General features: G+C 39.1%; 1 protein-coding gene across 5 annotated transcripts in view; it reads right to left on the bottom strand.

Annotated features, from left to right (window-relative positions):
* Window positions 1–127: 127 nt before the first annotated feature.
* LOC134182155 (lisH domain-containing protein ARMC9-like) overlaps window positions 128–19,196 on the bottom strand; it is a 39,873-nt gene continuing 20,804 nt past the window's right edge. The window contains exons 11-33 of one of the 5 annotated variants that reach the window (XM_062649513.1): window positions 18,886–18,984; window positions 18,726–18,816; window positions 18,543–18,666; window positions 18,055–18,194; window positions 17,917–17,993; window positions 17,198–17,272; window positions 10,930–11,073; window positions 10,260–10,367; window positions 9,475–9,513; window positions 9,322–9,397; window positions 7,048–7,084; window positions 6,920–6,989; window positions 6,643–6,667; window positions 6,511–6,591; window positions 5,863–5,893; window positions 5,729–5,798; window positions 5,359–5,383; window positions 5,227–5,307; window positions 4,500–4,538; window positions 4,391–4,431; window positions 4,267–4,328; window positions 2,025–2,305; window positions 128–306 (exon numbers count right to left, since the gene is read on the bottom strand). In XM_062649513.1, the coding sequence (XP_062505497.1) occupies window positions 266–306; window positions 2,025–2,305; window positions 4,267–4,328; window positions 4,391–4,431; window positions 4,500–4,538; window positions 5,227–5,307; window positions 5,359–5,383; window positions 5,729–5,798; window positions 5,863–5,893; window positions 6,511–6,591; window positions 6,643–6,667; window positions 6,920–6,989; window positions 7,048–7,084; window positions 9,322–9,397; window positions 9,475–9,513; window positions 10,260–10,367; window positions 10,930–11,073; window positions 17,198–17,272; window positions 17,917–17,993; window positions 18,055–18,194; window positions 18,543–18,666; window positions 18,726–18,816; window positions 18,886–18,984 (1,857 nt within the window). In that variant the 3' untranslated portion in view covers window positions 128–265. Of the gene's footprint in view, window positions 307–2,024; window positions 2,306–2,607; window positions 2,675–4,266; window positions 4,329–4,390; window positions 4,432–4,499; window positions 4,539–5,226; window positions 5,308–5,358; window positions 5,384–5,728; window positions 5,799–5,862; window positions 5,894–6,510; window positions 6,592–6,642; window positions 6,668–6,919; window positions 6,990–7,047; window positions 7,085–9,321; window positions 9,398–9,474; window positions 9,514–10,259; window positions 10,368–10,929; window positions 11,074–17,197; window positions 17,273–17,916; window positions 17,994–18,054; window positions 18,195–18,542; window positions 18,667–18,725; window positions 18,817–18,885; window positions 18,985–19,196 lie in introns of those variants that run through there. The other 4 variants (XM_062649514.1, XM_062649517.1, XM_062649516.1 and 1 more) reach the window with 4 other exon arrangements.

Raw genomic sequence — 19,196 nt, 5'->3', positions numbered from 1 at the left:
CGACGGCGCGAGCGTTGAGCTAGCACAGACGACGGCACTCAAACCCGTATACTTTGACAGTAAGCGCTTAGTCTCGCGGGGCCAGACCTTCGGTGTACGCGGGGCGGATTGCTGCGGATCACAAAAATTTCAATGCTAACTCTAGAAAAGTCATTATTCTCAACATCTATCGACTAGCGGTTAATTTATAGCTGCTGCACGCTTGTGCTATACTCAATTTCATAACAAAATATATAAGGAATGTAACAATTCGATAACTGATCAGTCAGTTCACCTCCTTCCTCCTTGATCTGGTAGATGTACCACCTACAACATATCAATTTCCTTTTACTGTTTATATTATATCTCATCAGACTGAACAAACATCAAACATAAGTGCTTCTGAATTAATCTATACATGATAATAAATTCATATATCATTATAATCATGAATGCATGCAACTTTAATCCACAAAAAATACAACAGTGCGTGTCAATACACTGAAAGTGTCTTTTCAGAATTAGAAACTTCTGTAACACCTATGATCCAGCCAATGACTCTTACTATATAAACTATTAACAGACAATAAGGTACACCCCTAGTGGGTTTCTACAACATCAAACTATGTTTTGATCCATAGATAAAAAACTATGGAGGATCCAACAGCAAAACAATGATTCTACCACAGATGTGACAATGTTTCTAAACTACAAATCTAAACCTTGTCTAAACGGTTTGCACAACTTGCACAAAGAACACCTTGTCTCCAGAAAATAATTAATACCCCTTGATCCTACAAGAAGATGTAGCAACTCTGTCTGATAAGTTTCGTTTGCTTCTTGGCTATCTATACATCTATCCGGTAACTGAGCAAAACGTGAGAAAGTAGGCAAATAAATAACAAGATTTCGTGTTTTCATATGTATAGATAGATTCTCCAGACACACTTGATAAATAAAAATTATTGTGACAATGTTAGTTTCGATAAATGGGTCCCCAATGTAAACTAGAGTCCGCAACTAATAGGTGTGAATTCCTCAAAATCCTTGCTCTTTCTAGGATTTCTTGCTGGTTTCCTCTTAATTAATACAGTGTACTTACATTTTCCCCACTCCATTTTTTGTCTAAATGACTAACAAATAACCGAAAGGGCAAGCTCATAAGAGAGGTAGAGAGAAAGGAACAAGAACATTTAACATGGCAAGGGATCGAACTACCAACCGTGGCCTATTTGATTGAGGACCTGAGACAAGACCACCAAACCCAAACTGTGTCAGTTTCATTGAATGTGCACTTAAGTTATACTTTAGATAGAATTCATGCGAGATCTCTGCTTTTTCATCTTATTTTTAAAAAAACAGGGAGTGACACAACAACCGTAACAAGAAATTCCACAGTGAGAGGGCATCTACAGACAGAACTGAACTGCAGAGACACCTCAGACTTAACACCTGCCAAAGGAGACAGAAGACACACAGACTATGACAGTGAGGCAGAGAGACTAAAATTAGACTCGGAAATGTTAAAGAAAGATACCAGACAATTGCAAGACAGCAAGAGTGCCGTCGCTGGCAACTTGCTTTAACATATGACACTACTTGTAACTATGAAGCTATTTTCGGTATCTATAATTGTCTTGTGTCCATAAATGTTTACATCATCATTCCAAACTGGCAAGCAGAGACATTGCCATATTGCTGTTCAGCTAGCAAGTAAGTCTCCTACCACAGCCTGAGCTGCCACAACTGCCAAAACCTATTAAAAAGGCAGCACAAGCAGAGCTCATTCCATACACTTTCTAAAGCACATAAGATTACAGTATTGGAGCATAAACCATTTGCTGTACATAAATCAAACAAATAATGTTCAACAGATACAAACTAATTGATCAAACTGGGCACCGTGCCACGTAAGGTTTGGCTACGTCTAATTCATATCCAATAGTGTCTGCAAACTGCAAACAATATTTTGTGTCATGATCCTTTAACAGGCCGAAGACCTGGCAATGCAACTGGAAATGTTATAGTTACAAAGTGTGTCTTACTTTTAGATCTGCTCTGTCTGGAACTAGGTCCAGACGAATTTCCAGTGCGAGCCCTGACTGGTCGAGAAGGAGAAGATGATGAGGATCTGATGGCAAAGATAGGGTCATCTGCACGACTCCTCCTTTGACTGACGTCTTCCTCATAAGATAATGCAGATAACGCAGACTCTGACTCATTTGGAACACTACGTGACCGAGGCAGTTGCTGATCACTCTGAAATCCACTTGGACTTCGAGGTATTTTCGGTCTGGTGGCAAATGCTGCCATGTATTCATCTACACTGAGAACAAAGACATAATCTGTAGACAGATAGTATGGTCCAATACGTATGTTTTGCAATTATGGTAGCAAACAAGCACACATGGACGTCAATGTGACCAATCTGTCATCCTACATGTAGAGTGGAATGGGCATCAAAGATTGAACACACACACACACACACACACACACACACACACACACACACACACACACACACACACACACACACACACACACACACACACGGTGCAGCAGTCGTGTCTTGTACTACCTCCATGAGACACTAAATAGAAACGCAGTAACATCTAATAGTATACTGACCGTGTCTAAAGGCCCTGTACATATTCACTGCTTTGATAGTTATTCATATTGAAACTGATGATACAACCTAAACCAGTTTAACTCACTCACTTACTCCAAACTCAGAACATTCAAAGTCTAGAGTCAAAGTTTCCACTAACAACAACTCTTAGCTATAGTACCAGTGTTCTCCCCAGGCATCTCAAGACGTGGCGGCCCGCCACGCCTTGACTAAATTTTACAAGGACACGCCCAATCCCGCCATCCCTAATCCCGCCATCCCTAATCCCGCCATCCCTAATCCCGCCATCCCTAATCCCGCCATCCCTAATCCCGCCATCCCTAATCCCGCCATCCCTAATCCCGCCATCCCTAATCCCGCCATCCCTAATCCCGCCATCCCTAATCCCGCCATCCCTAATCCCGCCATCCCTAATCCCGCCATCCCTAATCCCGCCATCCCTAATCCCGCCATCCCTAATCCCGCCATCCCTAATCCCGCCATCCCTAATCCCGCCATCCCTAATCCCGCCATCCCTAATCCCGCCATCCCTTGGCTAACGCCGCCACTCCTTGACTTATCCTGTCACGCCTTACTATCTATGTTCTAGGCAAGAAATGGGAGACCAGTAGTTCGGGTTCTCGTCTAGACGACTATAGAACACTTGTTGTTGTTGTTGTGGAAAGTCCAAAAGCAACGTCATAGAGACCGCTATGTCCAAAATATACTTAAGACGTTGTTTGGAATTCGATCCAACATCATTTGGTGGCGTATTCGCTCACATTCCAATCCGTATGTGAGTCACGCCCTCGACAGCCGTTTGTGCCGTGGAGTCGTTATTGATGCGTTGAGAGAATACAAGGTCGCACGAAAAAGTACATCAATGCATCAAATTGTGTTGTTGAAGTGATAGCTCAATTTCTCGTTCTTCCAGTGGCGTTTTAGGCACCTACGGAAGCCGATCTGGGAGGCGTTACCCGACACAGGATGTAAGACAATGCACTGATTACAGACGCCAAAACGCACTTGAACGGTATCGGCCCAAAGCCAAACTTAGCGAAAGCATTGCTCAGGTTAGTTTAGACACGTTCGCAGTTTCGACTTGTAGATCTCGGCAAGCATGCCAATACACTGTGCACGTCTTTAGCGTCCATATCAGCATGAAAAATTGTCACCGACTGCTTAGCGAACTTGTCTACTAGTGCTATGTTACTAACGAGAGCTATTAAAATCGATTTTGTGATTTATATTGGCTTGGAATATATTGGGGAGGCGCAGGTTTTCGACATTCAGATTAGAAAGTAGCCCGGACGAAAAGCGGGGCGCTAGAGGGTTAATGATAGCTTGCTTGTGTTGTACTCTCTCCACGCATAGAATTGTTGCACAGCTAACATTTTAGACCAAACACAAGCACCCTATGTTGCTCACCGCAAAGCCGGGAAACCCACTCAGATGACCACGCCCACGTTTCGAAACAACCACGCCCATAAGTACGTTTTTATTTAGCCACGCCTACACCGCCACGCCTTTGAGATATTCTGGGGAGAACACTATTAAATACAACAACCTTACGTTCATACACTACACTCACGCACTATATGCATATCTATATGCACACTGGAATGATCATACTGTAATAAAGCTGTCCATACTCTACAGAATCAAGACATGTGAAGTACCTTGTTCCTTGACCCTGAAGAGGTTTAGGATTGCTTTCTGCAGCAACAACCGTGGCATCTTCCTAAAGAAACAAACAAGACATCATGAATGCCTATTACTATCAGAAACAAACAATTTGTAAACCCCAATCGCCTCTGACAGCAATATTGATGCTTGAACATCGACTAGATACAAAGAAATTTGTTGAAACCAAAAATTAAGGCAGTCAATACACATGTCAGGCAGTACCCACCCGGTGCTGCACTGGAGACACTACTCGTTTCGTCAGCTGCTAAAATGATACAAACAGTCAAACACAGTCCACTCAAATACTTGTACAAAAGAAAGCAAGATAGCATCCATTTTCTTTACAATAAATGTATATATATATATATATATATATATATATATATATATATATATATATATATATATATATATATATATAGTACAATATGGCAAGACGTAGACAGTGCCTGGAAGTAATTGTCATAGGGTGATAGATAAGATTTAATATGATAGAAATTAGTTACGCTATGCTCATCCTTGTGTCTCCAATCCAGCTGGGTTGTGATAGCATGCATACACACTCTGATGTAGCACGTACACGAGTATTTGGTTTCTCATTCACTGGCCTAGTTGACCAGTAAAAATTTAATGAAACTGATAACTACCTTATGAAGACACCAGATAATGGCAAACCTTTCAGGACTTGACAGCGTTAGCATGTGGTAAGAACAAGCCAATATATGTTTAAGATAGCTGTTGACTCTTGGGCCTATCTTCTACTGGTCTTGTTTGTTTCTTTAATTTTGTTTGTGTGCAAAAACAACCCATTAAGCATTCAGACACACAACGAGGTCAAACAAAGGAACAACAAATAATTAATAACATATGAAGAGATGCACACAAAAAAGAGACAAACGGACAAACAAATGGACAAAACAATTGTACTAGTAATCACAAACAGAACAAATGACCTTTACTGGATTTAGTATTCCGTGTGAGGTGTTTCTCTCTTGATCCTGGTCTGCTTGAATTTGAGCTAGCTGGTCTCTGTTCTGAATAAAACAATTAGTTGCTACTTTCAAAGACAACCAACCACAACAAACCTCGTCCACTTGTTGGACGTGAATTCTATAAAACACAAACAACCATGTTAGTAACTCAATCAACTAGAGTGCTCATTCACAACATGCATGCACACACACACACACACACACACACACACACACACACACCACATGTACACACTGACACACGTATAAACATGTACACACACACACACACACACGCACAAGCATATGCACGTGCACACACACACACACACACACACACACACACACACACACACACACGTACACACGCACAAGCATATGCACGTGCACACACACACACACAAAATATACTGTTAATTGTTTCCATAAACAAATTCCCATAAATCATTACAGTAGCTTTCTATATAATGATAAATCTACTTGCCTGTCTGCTTGACCTGGTCTTCGGTCTTGTGGAGATTTGATAACGATCAGGAACATCACAAGGAACCACCCTGAGTCAGTTCAAAGTATTTCTAATACATCTATACGTATACCCATAGATATCCAACAACATACACATTTGAAGAAGCTAGTTGGCTCGTACCACCTGCAATTAAAAACAATACAATACCATTCAGACCTATTTTGTAAGCAAATGCAGTCATATAATTAAACATTTAGTAATTTGCACAGAGGAGAATCTCTTGATTCCTAATGTTTTTGTAATCCAAAAACATCCAAGCTTGGGCAGATACAGTAAATAAGTCTACTGTTTAAATTAGCAACATCCTTGTGTCTCCAATCCAGCTGGGTTGTGATAGCATGCATACACACTCCGATGTAGCACGTACACGAGTATTTGGTTTCTCATTCACTGGCCTAGTTGACCAGTAGAAATTTAATGAAACTGATGACTACCTTATGAAGACACCAGATAATGCCAGACGTTTCAGGACTTGACAGCGTTAGCATGTTGGAAGAACAAGCCAATATATTTTAAAGATAGCTGTGACTCTTGGGCCTATCTTCTACTGGTCTTGTTTGTTTCTTTAATTTTTTTTGTGTGCAAAAACAACCCATTAAGCATTCAGACACACAACGAGGTCAAACAAAGGAACAACAACAAATAATTAATAACATATGAATAGATGCACAGAAAAGAGACAAATGGACAAACAAATAGACAAAACAATTGTACTAGTAATCACAAACAGAACAAATGACCTTTACTGGATTTAGTATTCCGTGTGAGGTGTGACTCTCTTGATCCTGGTCTGCTTGAATTTGAGCTAGCTGGTCTCTGTTCTGAATAAAACATTTAGTTGCTACTTTCAAAGACAACCAACCACAACAAACCTTGTCCACTTGTTGGACGTGAATTCTATAAAACACAAACAACCATGTTAGTAACTCAATCAACTAGAGTGCTCATTCACAACATGCATGCACACACACCACATGTACACACTGACACACGTACAAACATGTAAACACACACACACACACACACACACACACACACACACACACACACACACACACACACACACACACACACAAAATATACTGTTAATTGTTTCCATGAACAAATTCCCATAAATTGTTACAGTAGCTTTCTATATAATCTACTTGCCTGTCTGCTTGACCTGGTCTTCGGTCCTGTGGAGATTTGATCACGATCAGGAACATCACAACGAACCACCCTGAGTCAGTCCAAAGTATTACTAATACATCTATACACCCAGATATCTAACAACATACACATTTGAAGAAGCTAGTTGGCTTGTACCACCTGCACCTAAAACCAATGCAATAACATTCAGACCTATTTTGTAAGCAAATGTAGTCATATAATTAAACATTTAGTAATTTGCATAGAGGAGAATCTCTGATTCCTAATGTTTTTGTAATCCAAAAACATCCAATCTTGGGCTGGTACAGTAAGTAAATAAGTCTACTGTTTAAATTAGCAACATGCAAAAAGGAAATATAAGCATATGTTACTACTGCTTAATGCCTACATGCGAAAGGTATGTATATGTGCTCTCACATCAGACCAAATTGTAACTCTGAATGTTTTCTAACAAATGCCAGACCAGGAAATGTTGTAATCAAGCATTACTAATACTGGTCAGACATAGATATTTATTGAATTCACAAGAAACTGTAAAATTGCAAGATGTATTGTGCTGATCTATCAAGAATTTATTACTTAGAAGAAACCAAATAGCAATATTGTAACATGATAAACTCTGACTCTCTGACTTCCTTAATCTACACTAATGATGTCTTTAGAGATATGCTGTAAAACAAACCCCTATGACCTAAGCCTACTTGCTGTAAGTAACTACACACTTCAATGTTTCCAGTGTTGTTGGACCTACACAATGATGGTAACCACAATACAACATATGATCTTGAATTTGTTTATTAAGCCGAGACCAAAGGATAAAACTTTGCCATACAAAAAGTGGAGCAATAGTGGTATTCCAACATGCCTTCCACACTCATCAAAGTACCCGCATTGGACTCAATTTGCTGTACACTAAGTGCTGCAACCTCAGTGTTTGCAGTTTTCCATGCCAGTTGTTGTCAAGCCAGCTGGGAAAGCTGTACAGTGCACCAAGAAATCAAGCAGGGGGCAAAAGCAAAGACACTACAGAAAAACCAGAAGCAGTGATGACAAAAAAGTGACATTAGCATCGTCAAAGACTTAACATCGTTGTCAGATGTGGAGATACCCCGGGTCTACTAGACTAGCCCTAGTCTGTATGCATCCACCTTCTCAAAAACGTAACATCAGTTTGGAAAGAAGAATAGCAAAAAGACCACGACTCTCACTGCTGATAATACACTATAGATTATTACTGAATCAAACTTGCCATATTGTTATGACCTCCATATATGGAAGTTAGCTGCGATATAAGCAGGTTCAGTCTGTTGAATAAGCAGTCATGGATTGACAGCAGTGGTGCAAACAGGGATGGATGGTGCAGCACGTGGCACTGCTGTTTCATGAAAATGTTCCAGATGCTTAAAGACAGCACTATGACATAGCAAGATCAGGCTGCCACGAAAGCTTGTGCCGCCTTGCTCGTAGCCTTGAGTTAGTTCTCTCCTCTGATGGTTCATGGTTCAACAGTTCACAGAACTCCTTCAAGTATTGCTGATATTGTCTACACGGGACTCACATAGGTGTTCCTGGCAAATCACCTGCATCCTGACGTATGGGTTTGCGTGCTGCACCTCCTGTCCCAGTGAATCATTCATATGTTTAGAACGAGATAGTGGATCTGGCCCAAAACACACCTTATCCACTTAAATCTATGTGCAGGTTTCCTGCAGTGTCTGTTTGACTTTTATCGCACATGAGGCACAAAGGACACTGTAAGATAGTCTTCACTGTAAGATAGTCTTCACTGCAATCATGTACATCAGCTATCATCATATGGATTTTGAGCCAAATGAGAAGACAAATCGACGTAATGACGATGCCAGGCAAATGCAATTTCAACTCAGCACCACATGCACTAAAAACTGAATCAAGGGTCCCCTCTCAAGAGGTCAATTCTATTCGACTGGAACATAAGGCAACCTTTTTAATCGGACATCATGTTCTGATAATTACAAGAAAGGTTTGTGAAATCAAATAAGAATGAATACCCAAAATTGAAAATGTCAGTTTACTTCTATTATCAACATCAACATTTAGTTCAATTTCTTTATTTGTTGCATAATATTCGTTATCAAAATATAAACATAAAATTTGGCTAAAATAATAAAAAAGTGCTTGCTGCTGTTGCTTAAATCTTGATATGTTGACACAGAAATGCGACTCGTGACTCCAACATTATTACTACAAGCAAAGTCTACTTGCTTCCACTTCAGTTGAATTATGGGTGAACAGAGTCCCTCCTCCTCCTCACCCTCTCTTCTGTCCCCTCTCCCTTCCTCCCTCCTTCCCTCCCTCTTTCAAGACATCAAGATCAACGTAATCCATTCCAAAAGTGTTACACAATCATGTATCAAATTCACCTGATGATGGTTCTCCATGCATCTTGGGGGTGACTGGTCTCTGTAAGGGAATATAATCTTTGACTGGCTCTAACTGCTTTGTAACAAAAATTTGAAAACAAGTACAGTGAGCAAACAAGTATCGAAAACAAAGTAACAGAAGATCTTATCCACCTGCTGTCTTGGCTTTCTTTCTGTGCTTGATGTCATGAACTGCACAAAGAAAAATTCTAGCACTTACTTAAGTAAGACATCAGGACAAATAAAACAAACAACAAGTGTGCAACGGCTGACAGTATACAACAACCCAAATAAAAAGACTGGTATTAAAACATGGTTGGTTGGTTTAGTCATTCAACTGCATAGGCATAACTGCCTTACCAACATACTAGCCTCTAGCTACGACACAGACGAAATTCTAAATTCAAGAGACTACAAGACCTGGACTAACATCTACTGAAACACAATATATTATTCTAGTACAATTACCAAACTACACCACAGTTGCAATAATGAGTTGCTAGTAATTTGCAACCGTCAACATATTTTGCCACTCAAAGCATTCTACACATCCTTTCACACTGGCATGCACCAAATGTCATTTTACAACTCTACACATTACACACACTTTTCTCATCACACAAATTATGGCAACAACTAGAAACCAGCCTAAGGGCAAAATAGCTGAAACAGAAATACAAAATACTATACTGTATCAGAAGACGAGCAGCCACATCATTGCAGGACACCACAAACAATACCTACAGCATAGCATGAGCCTTTGAAAGAGATCAAGAAGGCAATGATGGCTATACATTGACCAATTATAGCTAATTCTAATGACGTAATTAACTCTGACATAACAAATCCAGCCACCAGCTAATTAATGTCTGTTCTGTGGCATCAATCAATGCAACGTGTCTACAAGAAACAAATAGCACAAACTGGTCATTTCTTACCCAAAGATATCGCTCATACAAGAGTCTGTCCCCTGTCAGCTCACCGTGTCTTGGACTGAGAACAGCTAAACTTTCATCTAAGTCAACATCTAGTGATTCAGCATCTTCCTACAAAAAAGTGGGGAAGAAACATAAAATGTTTGAAGCCAACTTCACCTAGAAAGTAATATCTCAGTAAATCAAGACAAAAGAGTACAAACATGAAACCACGTATGAACTGGATGGGAAAGTCAATATAAATCACACTAGCAATGGTCATACATACAAGCATTAAGCACAACATGCTGTGCATACAGACAACATGATAAAGACGTCAGTTGATGCTAACATGGTTTACCTACTTGTTATAATAAAGTTTCATAAAACAAACAAAGTGCTCTACTGCATTGTTTTAGCAGCTCTATTACTGCCTAACAATATACTATACAAACGATTCTACTGCAAGTTCAGGTAGAGCTAGCAATTGCTAGAAAATCATACCAAACCATTTGCCATAATTACCACTACACTTGTTGTGCTTATGGAAGTCTTGGTGACTTTCCTGTGAATATAGCAAGAGTAATGCTGCAAACTCATGCATACTATTGAACAATTTAAAACAATACATGATCTCTAACCTGATATAGTCTAGACAAAAAAGTAACATTTCTAGAGTATGCTAGTAACTAACCTCTTCGTCATCATCATCTCCTTCATCATCAGATGACTCATCACATGGTTGTTCATTTCTGAGTTGTTTGATGATATATTCAAGCTGGCTAGACAAGTCTGCTTCACTTGATTGCATTAACCCTTGCAAGATTTCTTCCATACCCTACACACAGACACTTGACTGTTGTTGAGGAAATGCACAAAATACTACAAACAGACAAAAGTAGACAAGCAGGCAGGTAGGCAGGCAGGCAGGCAGGCAGACAGACATAACATCTATTTTTATCAAGTACTCTACATATAGTACGACTGAATGTCTACTAATATAAATAAACCAGACCCTCTACAATCCTGGCCTATTGTACAACTATATCAAACAATTCATATACATCTATCTCATTGTTACAGACAGCTTTGAAATTCTGAGTATGATCATGCATTGCATCTCTGAAAGCCAAACAATCTGTTCCTACAGTATGTCTTAACCCCATACAGAGCGTTGACCTGTTTCTACTATGCTAGATCATTTAGATAAAACACTTCAAGAACTTTCTGCTTCTTGCGCGTCTACCAATGTGTTCGAAAACCAGCAGAATATAGTTGGATACATATCCACCAGAATGCACCTAATTTGCATCTTATTATTCTCCTCTCTGTGAGTGCACCAAATCCGTCTTGCCTACTCTTCGCTAGAAAGGTCAGCTAAAGAAAAAATCTAAATACAAGTACTGTCCTGATTCTGGGCCAAAAACTGAGATGTCAGGCCATTCTGTTTATAAACTGGTGTCTTGGTTTCTTGTCATGAGGAAGAGGAAGCTCATTCACCCCACCCACTCAAGATGGTGTTGCGTACCCAAAATGGTCAGCGTCTATATTTGCATGGACAGGTGGTGCTAAAAGGTTAGTACTTTGATAATACAATTCCTGACAACATTGACATGTTTCGATTCAACTTGTGAACGGCGGAGACAATTCCTCAGACAGAAAGACAGACAGCTATGGAATGAAGAGATCACCTCCCAAGTCTCTGAGGTCGATAGATTTGCTGCATCAAAAAGGTAACAGCAGAAGATCCTAAATTACAAGAATGAAATAGATGCCCTTTGGCAATATTTCCAACTGCAGTCTATTAATCTTGAGCATTTTGGCCGTTGAGGTGACGAACTCACCGGTTTCTTCAGCAGATGTCTGAGCCATCTAGGTGGGCAGAAAAACGGCACTCTAGTTTTCTAGAGACGGTGCTTCTTAGTGGCTCTCAAGCACTGCCATGCTACAGTAATTGCAATGAAACTCAGTACACTCTCTAGTCGTGGACATGTCACACGTATAAATTGATACAATGAGATATTGTCCTATCACATGTATCTGACCTGTGAACCCAGAACATGTACGTTCATCAGGTCAGGCTCATGACAGCTTGACAAAGTTGACACTTATACGGTTAGTTTAGTGCCCTGACCTAACCAGCAAGTAAAGGCTTCAAGCCACTTTGCCCATTAGGAATGGTCGATTCAGATTGACTAACATTGAGACGCTGTCTGCTGATGCTTTCATAGCAAGTTGGGTACAATCTATCTAAGCACTTCCTGCTCGGTTGCCTTCCATTACTAATGACATATCTTTGGTCTGCCAATTTGAAGAAAGGATAGGCATAGCACTAAAGTCTGCTATTCCTGACAACCATTCCTTCGCAGACACCCTTTATGACACCAAAAATCTCCAATGTAAACTGAGCTTGGAACGTACCAAGCAAACACTCTAAAAATTCATAAAAAGAATTAGACTCCACAAAAGATAAGGTTAGTCTGAGATCTCTGCAAGGGAAAGGTGCAGCAGCATAGTTGATGCTATATAATTCCCAATTCCATAAAGTTTGGACTTAGTTCTAGTGATTACCGTTTGGCCATACATGTGAGGTTGGGATGTAGTATATGACTGTCGTGAATGTGGACAAAGGCTTGATGACATGGTTTTCACCTTCTTAATTGCAAAACAGAGAGTAGCCCTGCTTGGTTGCACAACGCCCTCACTGGTGTCTGGGCTGATTGTTTAAAAACCCTTTCAATCCCTCATTGTGTTAAGAAATCATTATGCTAACAGCAACGGCCGACCAAGCATATCAGTTTTTATGCTTGCATTAGAACATCCCATGATCTTGATATTCACTGGCTCACCCATGGAATCAAGACCTAATTAAAGAGCAGCAGAGCAAGAATCTAGATCAGATGGGTTTGCAACACAAGCCAGAGAAGAATTGAAAGACAAATATAACAAGTACAGTACCTCCAATCGAACCAAGAAAGAAAAGTGGAGACCAGTTCAAGAATTATTGGAGGCAATAAGCTCATCAATTGCTCTGAATTCACTTAATGCTAAAGTTTTGTCAAAGAAGATTATCTGTCAAGTGAAGAACATTGACTGTATTAGAGATGCTTATTCACTAAAACTTTGTTTCCATTAATGTGACTTTGTGTACCTCGACCCATGAGTAGAGAACTCACTAGCTGAGGTGCCTTTTACTTATATTCATTGCATGGTGTAGTACCGTCCATAGTACCTGGGCGCTAACAAAATTACGTAGAAAACCAGACTTCTTTAGACCCGAATAAGTGCTCCCGGAGGTTATTTGGGAAGAAGGACTTGGTTGTTGACAAGACAAGATTCTCTGCAAGACAGGTAATCATCTGATCTTCTTTCCGTCATATGCTGCTGTTATGCCTGAGCATTTGAAGAGTAGATAATGGTGTTTGTGGTTACGAAAAACCATGTAATTTTTACCAGTTTAGTACATTCTTCCTTTTAGTGGGAGGGCATCTGTTGCCTGCAGATGTGTACCCAGCTGGACCGCTAATTGACCATTCCTCACAGACTTCACAATAGTGCTCTTTGAAGGGCTTATTCCAACAAAGACCTGGGGTTTGGACTAATGAGCCAGAGGTGATTATTCAGACAAAGGTGCATGCAATGAATTTGGCACAATAAGATAAATTCTGACTGATTTAGCGCCCCAAGGTGGTAATTTAAATAGAGCTATTTTGGACGCTTACAGTATTGATGTTGAAAATAAAAAACAGACAGACAGACAGACAGACAGACAGACAGACAGTTTGTAGTAATGACTCTGTAGATGATAGCTACAAACACCAGATGGCTGTTTGTTAGAGTTTTTCTTCTCCAACAACTACGGTCATTTATCTCGAACTCTTAGTGTTAAATGTAGCCTTTTCTGTTGATGTTTTCACTAAATGTTCTTTGACAGACAGACAGACAAACAGAGGAGACCAAGAACAACTCTGAGGCCAGAAGAGCCTCACCCATTGGTCATTCCACTCGTTTTCGAACATTTTGGGCATTGGGGTGAACAAGCTGAAAAGTACTTGAACAAGCTGGCAAAAGGTGCAAGGGATGATTGAGGAAGGTGAAACGTGATGGAGTTCAAGACCAAGTGGCGATCATTTCAGTGACACTTCAGTGATGCAATGCAAAAATCATCTCAGACAAAGTTATTAGGATAGCCAGATTAGATCATCAAACCTATTGTACTAAGTGTAATTTTTTAAAGCTTGAGAACCATAATGGTCTTGTTATATTAGCGTTGCTGTGGACTCTCTTGGTAGTTTCTCTTTTAGTTGCTCATGGTGTAAATGCTTGATTTAAATGGAAAATATATGTATTGACAGACAGACAAACAAACAGACACACAGGCAGAGATCAATAGATAAAATAAAAGACATACAATATATATATATATATATATATATATATACACATACACACACACACACACACACACACACACACACACACACACACACACACACACACACACACACACACACACACACATATATGTATGTATACTCAAGAATGATTAGTGACAGATTGGACCTCGTGATTGTTGACTATCTACCTAACTATTGCGATATTGCGACTTAGACTCTTTGTGCTTCCCTCCTTAGGGCGGATGTGTTATCTGTATTATATACAAATATTATATATATATATATATATATATATATATATATATTAAATATATTACATATAATATTTTATACTAACAACCTTGTTCTCAAGGCATTGGCCATGGTTCAGATGTGTTTGTTAGAGATCTTTGCAACCATACACCAATGATCAAGAGTCTTGTAAAGTTTTACGTAACTTATTAAGGATGACCTACCTTGCCCACAGCCGGCCATCAGCCATTGGCCGGTATCAGTAGGCCACAGCCTGACATTTTGCTGACCAAACAAGAGACAACACACATGTGCATGTACATGCAATGATGGCATGTTGTTGCAATTGACTAGGAACATCTGTTTATATTGAAGTGGCACCAGATAACTGTTATCATATTGTGTGCACTCAAAACATAAAAACCACACGTGGATTAGGATCTAATCTGAACAACACTCACGCAATTAGCGTAAACTTGTACACTAGTTTTAGATAGCGTGTCCAATCCTAAAAACTGTTTTTAGCTAATTAATAGGCCTTCAGTCAGTGCTTGTCACCAGACTCATTAGTAAATTTCAGAGACTGCAGCAGTGAGTGCATGAGCGCATGGATTAGATGAAAACCATGAATGTCTAGCAAACTGCGTGGTTGGGTGTCTAATTACAACATGCGAAAGCTAGCACCTTCTAACGTTATAATTACATATGGAAGTGTAACAAAGATAGATTCTTTACTACATTCTGTTTGAACACCAAGAGCATCTGTTTTGATATTTCTTCTTAGCTACATAACATAGAACCTTCCATTGCCAAAATATTCTCAATGTAGCAGATTTTCATTTTAGATTTTTCAAGGTTCCCAGTAACAGATCTATTTCACACCTTGTTGTGGTTACGCCGTTTAGAACAGTTTTCATGATTGACATACAAAATGCGACGGCTCCATGATCTATCTGATGTCAATGATCATGAAGAGTCAGCTAAAGAGGATGAACTAGACTTGCTCTGGACGAGTGGGATTCATGGTTTGGCTCAGCTGCTAGCTATATAGATTTGTAGTGTTCCATTCTGATGTTGTGTTAGCTTTTATTGCAATCAATGTTGGTTTTTCATTTGGTTTAAACTGTCACCTTGCCATGCTTGGCTATAATTATTTTTACCATTGCTGTATTTTAAGTAGGGCCTAAGAAGTAATAAAGATATTGTCTCTTCATATAATAGTCATGTATATTCTATCACTTACTGTTACATATCATACTATGTTGTGTGAGACCAAAATCTCACACTACTGAGCTATCTGTGTCAATTGCTTAGTTAGTAATGTACAGCTTTTTAAAACTGTTGTTTCTTGTGAGGAGAAGTGCTGCTTGTGAAGTTTATGTTACCATAGCTTCTCGAATGAAATGCTATTCATTGGCACTTCCAATGTCTCAATTCTTCTTTATGTTGGTGTCACTTGCAATGATCAATATAATTTTTTCTCATGAGCCAGACAAATGTCAGATCAAATTTAAGCTTGACCGGCCATTGGTAAACTTAATCGGCCATTCTGATTCAGTGTACGACATCAGTAACTATTTATGCGTCTGCTTATATTGACTAGTAGCTGAAAATTATGGGCCAAAAAAGAATTTATCTATCTACCATACTTAAACCTTCAATTAGCAGTTTTAAATATTTACTGCAGGCTGCTGTGTACAAGACCCCTGAACAAAATGTGTGAGTGCGAAAGAAGCACTAGATCTTTGGGTCCCCTCAAGACAATCTCTACATAAGGTCAACCATGGGAGAGGACTACTACCACTGTCCCAGGTGAAGCAAATTGGCACTGATGCACACTCATTGCGATCAAACACGATAGATGTAGATTAGGTTGTTGACATAAGCAGTCTCCATAAAACTTGCCCTAACACTCTCTCAAGTTACACATTAGTAGAGGATTAATTAACTAAGATTTGCTGTTTATCTACATACAAATGTAGCATACTAGCTCTATATAATTGTAGTGATTATTTGACTATATTTGAATGTTTGACTTAAAGTTTGGGAAAGTACTTAATTAAAGATAGATATATAAACAGTCGCATTGTGTCGGCTATGGTAGACATTCTGCCAGATATGTGATGTAAATGTGTACATACTATACCCATAGTTGTGGTTGTGTCAGTCTATATAATTATTAATTGGAAACCCCTTACCAAGTGCCTATCTACACCATGCAAAGCAACAACCAAAACAAACCAACAAAATAAAATAAAATACTTAAAAGACAGCAAAAATTACTAGAAATTCTTAATATTTGCATAATTGTAAAACAGACACCAAGAGACTAACCATTGCACGAGCTTCCTCTCGTATCTGCGGGACTGCCAGTATACTATACAATGCACCATTCACATACGAACGAACCTGTACAATCACAAATAACATTTACACACCCCACTGTTGAACACCCAACACACCAGAACTAATCAAATCTGCTTTCATTATTAATTGAGCAAATGCATTATTCGATAAAACGTGAAAATCACACAGCTCTTGATCATCAGACTGAGTAAACATAATTTTTATACGTCGCAATAAGATAAATTGCCTTCATTTTAAGACTTGCTTGCCTTGGGAGCTATTATAGTTTTGTTCCCTGTCAAAATGCTCTAAAAGTGTATTTAGCTACAGTACAACTTGATTGTTTAGAGCCTCAAATAATCAAGAACTCTAAAAGCACGAAATTTGCCATCCATGAATGCAGCCAATTAACACATACAAAATTAATGTCACATTTGTGAAGTGTAAGGAAATTATCTGTGTGTGAAAGACAGAGTGTGGTTGCCTAGCTTCACTAAGAAATTACTGCATACACAACAACATAAGTACACAAAGTTGGCTGGTCACAATTGTGGCATACAAAAGCATCTTTCATTACACACCAATAGACAAAACCAACAACAAAACACCCAGTCATGCAGCAACCAATCAAGATTAAATAAAGAAATTACATGTAATGTATTGCCATTCAGTACAGTCACAAATTATGCAGCAATACAATAATCAACCTCAACATCTTCATGTTCCAAAAGATCGCTCAAGCACTTGAGAGTCTTCCCAGCTATCCTAATGCACTGTAATTTCCCTAAACAACACTTCCTCAATCGTACCAATACAAAACACATACTAGTAGTAATCATCAATACCACTTGTTCTTAAACACAAATTCATCAACAGTGCCGTTGTGTAGTGTAGACTGTAGTTTGATAATGATTCCTGGTCTTGAAGAACAGTAACCAGCCAATCAATAATGCCCTCTCTGATCATCTCAGTCTGTAGCTTTTGCCTTGAAAAAGTAGCAAAGTGATAAGCCGTGAAACCTCTTATTTGAACTCATACTTCAGTATAATAATTATTGATGTTATTGCTATGAACTGCATTGCTACAGTATATAGGCATTCTTTAATTAAACAAAAACATGCAAATGTAACAAATTGAATATTAAAATTATACTAAAACGTCAGAGAAATTCAATGCATATAACTATGCCTACATTTCATCTCTTCTCAACATCTAGTTAATTATCACACACACACACACACACACACACACACACACACACACACACACACACACACACACACACACACACACACACACACACACACACACACACACACACACACACACACACCTCAAGCTTAGTTTCTGCAATGTTCCCAACACATTCTGTCTAACAGCTGTATCGCTCTCTTCCTTTACCAACACTTCGTGTAAGACACTAATCAATCGAGAACATTGACACAAATATGTACGACCTAAAACACCACAGCAAATTTCACAGACAACAAGACATAGATATGAAGAAAAAACCAACCAGCAGACAATGAACTAAATGTATTAAAGAGAAAAGCAGTGTGCTCTCTGATGAGGGTACTTCTGGAACGAAGACTACTCAAGACTACATCCTATACAACAAAACCAATGCAATGGATTAACATAATGTGGGTGATCTAGTGGTGATAATTAGTTTGTACTTGATGGCTGGTGTCATCCTGGGTTCCTAGAAGATCATTCTGTATGTATGCAGTAATTACACTGTCGCGTTGCTCACCAGGTATTGACTTGGTCAAACGCTATAAGTTAGAAATGATACTAAATCAACGTAATACAAAAGTATACACATATATAGTATCAGTCCTTTACTTGATTGACTGCCCCATATCACTGCAGCAGGGCAGGTACACGGGGAGACATAATCAAATCTTGTCTGTTCTAAATAATGCTTTCAAAGACTGCTTGCTAAGTAATCTTTCACTAGAGTGTGACCTTCCAGACTCAAATTATA

This window comes from Corticium candelabrum, chromosome 7 (assembly GCF_963422355.1).
Source record: "Corticium candelabrum chromosome 7, ooCorCand1.1, whole genome shotgun sequence".
Taxonomy (NCBI): Eukaryota; Metazoa; Porifera; class Homoscleromorpha; order Homosclerophorida; family Plakinidae; genus Corticium; species Corticium candelabrum.
This window is presented reverse-complemented; position numbering and strand designations above follow the sequence as displayed.